Source organism: Nerophis ophidion, linkage group LG05, assembly GCF_033978795.1.
Source record: "Nerophis ophidion isolate RoL-2023_Sa linkage group LG05, RoL_Noph_v1.0, whole genome shotgun sequence".
Taxonomy (NCBI): domain Eukaryota; kingdom Metazoa; phylum Chordata; class Actinopteri; order Syngnathiformes; family Syngnathidae; genus Nerophis; species Nerophis ophidion.
The window spans coordinates 48,904,206-48,909,380 of NC_084615.1; the positions used below are offsets into that span (position 1 = coordinate 48,904,206).

At 40.1% G+C, this 5,175-nt stretch overlaps 1 protein-coding gene across 1 annotated transcript; it reads left to right on the plus strand.

Moving 5' to 3' along the window:
- Positions 1-1,713: 1,713 nt before the first annotated feature.
- ccn2a (cellular communication network factor 2a) lies at positions 1,714-4,628 on the plus strand. The gene is made up of 5 exons (XM_061901269.1): positions 1,714-1,978; positions 2,055-2,271; positions 2,348-2,602; positions 2,690-2,901; positions 3,579-4,628. The coding sequence occupies exons 1-5, from the start codon at positions 1,916-1,918 to the stop codon at positions 3,873-3,875; spliced, it is 1,044 nt and encodes a 347-aa protein (XP_061757253.1). The 5' UTR covers positions 1,714-1,915; the 3' UTR covers positions 3,876-4,628.
- Positions 4,629-5,175: the final 547 nt, after the last annotated feature.

Consider the following 5,175-nt stretch of genomic DNA (forward strand, 5'->3'; position numbering starts at 1 on the left):
TTTAATAATTTAATAACAATACAATATATTTAAATCTAAATTTAAAAATAATCTAAGTTAGCTTTAAGTAACTTATTTTTTGGTTCAAAAAGTCCCACTATTCTTTGATTGTTCATTAAATGGCCCTCATTGGAGGACCTTAAAACCACCAAAAACATTTTTTTTGTCCTGAAAACTTTCTTTTCTTCCTGCCGCTTGTTCGTTTGAAACACACACACACACACACACACATATATATATATATATATATATATATATATATATATATATATATATATATATATATATATATATATGTATTATATATATATATATTAGGGGTGTTTGAAAAAATCGATTCGAATACGAATCGCAATTCTCACGTTGTGCGATTCAGAATCGATTCTCATTTTTGAAAAAAAAATCGATTTTTATATTTTATTTTATGTTTAAATTTTTTATTTTTTTTTTATCAATCCAACAAAACAATACACAGCAATACCATAACAATGCAATCAAATTCCAAAACCAAACCTGACCCAGCAACACTCAGAACGGCAACTGAGCAATTCAGAGGAGACACAAACACGACACAGAACAAACCAAAAGTAGTGAAACAAAAATGAATATTATCAACAACAGTATCAATATTAATTACAATTTCAGCATAGCAGTGATTAAAAATCCCCCACTGACATTATCATTAGACATTTATACAAATAATCAAAAAGAACAATAGTGTCACATTGGCTTACACTTGCATCGCATCTCATAAGCTTGACAACACACTGTGTCCAATGTTTTCACCAAGATAAAATAAGTCATATTTTTGATTTGTTTAATACTTAAAACAAATTTACATTATTGCAATCAGTTGATAAAACTCCGTCCTTTATAATTATAAAAGCTTAAAAAAAGAATCTACTACTCTGCTAGCATGTCAGCAGACTGGGGTGGATCCTGCTGAAATCCTATGTATTGAATGAATACAGAATCGTTTTGAATCGGAAAAATATCGTTTTTGAATTGAGAATCGCGTTGAATCGAAAAAATCGTTATACAATCGAATTGCGACCCCAAGAATCGAAATTGAATCGAATCGTGGGATACCCAAAGATTCGCAGCCCTAATTATATGTATATATATATACATATATATATATAAATATATGTATATATATATACATACTGTACATACATACATACATATACACAGTATATATATATATATATATATATATATCCATCCATCCATCCATTTTCTACCGCTTATTCCCTTTTTTGGGGTCGCGGGGGGCGCTGGCGCCTATCTCAGCTACAATCGGGCGGAAGGCGGGGTACACCCTGGACAAGTCGCCACCTCATCGCAGGGCCAACACAGATAGACAGACAATATATATATATATATATATATATATATATATATATATATATATATATATTTATAGTGTTGTTGTTTGTGAAGTCAGGTTTGAGGAATTTCCTAGTGGGGGGTCTCCAAGCTGACTTCACCTTTCCAGATGAAAGCTGAGAGGGGGGGTGAGCTTCAGACAGCAGGAATGTGGGCTGTCTGGAGGAGGGCGAGAGGGGTGTCAGGAAGCCAGGAAAGAATGCCAAGCATGTCCATGTTTGTCCAGGGTTGGCTCTCCATTCAGATCCCCCCCACACACACCCTTCTCCTCCCCCTTGATGACGCGTTACCACGAGGGCCGAGGGCCATAAAAGCGGCGCTGCACTGCGAACAGAACTCAGACCGAACCCTCGGACCAACCGAAGCTAAACTTTAGCTTTCACCTAGGAGTCCACCACCTTAGACGCCAGATCGACTCGATCGCGGACGCTTTCTACTCGCTCCGAGGACAGGAAAACTAATCGCCTCCCAGAAGAATTACAGGAAGAATCTTTCTTTGAAAAAGTTCAAGAAAAAGAAAAATAAGATGTCTGCCGAAATGAAGAAAGTGATTTTGCTGCCTTTTGTGTGCATTGTCTTCGCCTGTATGGTAAGTCTGCGCCTTCTTGTTCGTCTCTGGTCCGCTTGTGTCGGTCCTGTGTCTAACAGCGTGTTTGTGCGTCCAGGCTGCAGGTCAGGAGTGCAGCGGTCGGTGCTCGTGCCCCGCCGCCCCCCCTCAATGCGCCCCCGGCGTGAGCCTGGTGCCGGACGGCTGCGGCTGCTGCAGAGTGTGCGCCAAGCAGATGGGGGAGCTGTGTACGGAGAGGGACGCCTGTGACCCCCACAAGGGTCTCTACTGCGACTTTGGCTCTCCCATCAACAGACGCATCGGAGTCTGCACAGGTGAGAACATCCAACCCACCCCCCTCTTTCAAATTGAGCTTCATGAGCCGGATGCTGACCTTGTCTTTTGTTCCAGCGAGGGAGGGCGCCACCTGTGTTTTTGGAGGAATGGTGTACAAAAGCGGCGAGAGCTTCCAGAGCAGCTGCAAGTATCAGTGCACTTGCCTGGATGGAGCTGTGGGCTGCGTGCCCCTCTGCTCCATGGACGTGCGCCTGCCCAGTCCTGACTGCCCCATGCCCAGACGGGTCAAGGTGCCCGGGAAGTGCTGCGAGGAGTGGGTGTGCGACGCCCCGCAGCACACAAACAGCTTCATGGGCTCCCTTTTGCCTGGTGAGTGACACACAAACTCACACACACACACACACACTTACCATGAGATGATCTCCTCTCATCCTCATGTTGTTGTTGTCCTCACAGCTTACCGCCAAGAAGAGACCTATGGCCCAGATCCCTCCATGATGAGGGAGAACTGCCTGGTTCAGACCACCGAATGGAGCGCCTGCTCCAAGACCTGCGGCCTGGGGGTCTCCACCCGAGTCACAAACGATAACCGCGAATGTCGCCTGGAGAAGCAGACCCGCCTGTGCATGGTGCGGCCCTGCGAGTCCCAGCTGGAGCAGAGCATCAGGGTGAGTCCCAAAATTACGACATTCATTTAAGAAAATATAGCTATCATTTATATAGAATTGTCTAGGAATAAATTGCCATTAAATAATATATAACTATTGTTCTTTATTTGTTATCAGTGCTGAGCCCAATCAAAATAAGTTCAATGAAAAAAAAAACTTATAAAACAAAATATATATATTTACTCCAAAAATTACAATTATTAGAATAGTATTACATAAATATACTTTTGGTAAAGAAGGAAAACATGCACTCTTAAGCAAAATAGTATTATTTTATTTATGCATTTGTTTATTTATAGAGATGTGCACATTTGTAAAAATGTCTGTAAATGTGCCAGTTATGTTGAAGACCGTTTAAGAAAATGTGATTTGATTGATTGGATTAAATGGCTGACTTTTTTGAGGAAAAAAAGGAAATAAATGTACTATGGGGGAAAATAAAATTAATTAATATAAAATATGATTAAAATAAGATAAATAAAAAATGATGAAATAAAATAAATGACTGAATAAATTATATTAAAATAACAAATTAAAATATCATTAAATAAATTTAAATAAATAGACAACATAGATATTAAATGAGATATTATGAAATTGAATAAAAAATAAAACCAAATGAAGATAATTTCAAATATGATATCATTAAATTCAATGATTGTCCTTTATTTCAACAGAAAGGGAAAAAGTGTATTCGCACTCCAAGGCTCTCCAAGCCCATGAAGTTCGAGATCTCCGGCTGCACCACCACCAAGTCCTACCGCCCCAAGTTCTGCGGGGTGTGCCTGGACGGCCGCTGCTGCACCCCCCACCGAACCACCACCCTGCCCATGGAGTTCAAGTGCCCCGACGGGCAGGTGATGAAGAAGCACATGATGTTCATCAAGTCCTGCGCCTGCCACTACAACTGCCCTGGCGAGAACGACATCTTCGAGTCTATGTACTACAAGAAGATGATGGGAGACATGGCGTGAGGGCCTCGATGTGGCAGCAACACGGCACCTTTGTGACTTGAAAACATCTCATCCGTAGCTCGGTATATGAAGCCTGCAAGTTTTTTGTGTCCTTTTGACTTTCTTTGTTGAAGAAGTAGTCGGACACGTGTCGTCGTGTGCGGCCGTGCACTTTTGAGAGCTCAGACGGAAGCTTGCCTTGCAGCTCAGAGAGATTTCTGCACTATAATGTCCATTTTGCTTTGATTAGCTTTCCAACCGTCCATTTTTTACTTTTAAATTTGACCGCCTCTCGAAATGAGGTGTGTAATACTTCCCCCGCCCATAGAGGGTGTCTGCAGACCACAGCAGGCCACTGTTCCTCCTCTTTGCAAACATGGTTGTGTGTGTGTGTGTGTGTGTGTGTGTGTGTGTGTGTGTGTGTGTGTGTGTGTGTGTGTGTGTGTGTGTGTGTGTGTGAGTTTCCGTCCCAAGGAGGGAAAAACAAGTTAGGACGCACTGAGAAAAAGAAGGAAAAAAGAGCCTATTTTGTACATCAATAGAAAGAAAAAGACTGGAAGAAATATTTCATTCCTTTTTTGTGTAAATTATGTAAATATTTGTACATTGTAAGTTAATTTAAAGCCAAATGTGTTCTGTGCTTTGGAAAATGTATCATTAGTTATTTTTGGACGACAGTATTTTGTACTATTTTATTGAGAAGTGTGACACATTGTTACATGTTTGACTTTGTAGCTGGAAATAAAAAAGTTATATTTTTTGATACAAACATGACAGCTCCCTTTATTTGTCTTTTTTGAATCGGTTTAAACAAGCACAAACTTACACTTTTAGCTGATCTGTGACATTAAATCATACACCTCTGCAGACTGCAATAAAATGAATACATACCCCTGCTTCACAGAATAAACCACAGCTCTCAAACTATCATGTAGAAAGCTGGCACGCAAATGGCGTGTGACAATAAGTGTGACAAAACTTGGAGTGATAGTTTTATAACTTATAAACGTGCTCTTACCTTAGCTAAACTAATTATTTCTTCATTAACATCTGCCTTGATAAAAACAATCCCAAATATATATTTTTAATGTTGTAGTATTGCTGACACAACAAATGACTTCCCCCAGTAGCTCCACCCACTCAACTGGCAAAAATAATCCCTCTCTTTAAAAAAAAACGAAAAAAAAACAGAGGAACTTGTGTGACTCGTAAATAGGACAAAACAAACATGTTTACTTGACCCACTTCCTTGGAAACTCATAAAACAGCTGTTTGTAATATTAGGACCATCAGTGCTAAATATTATTAACTTATCACTTTC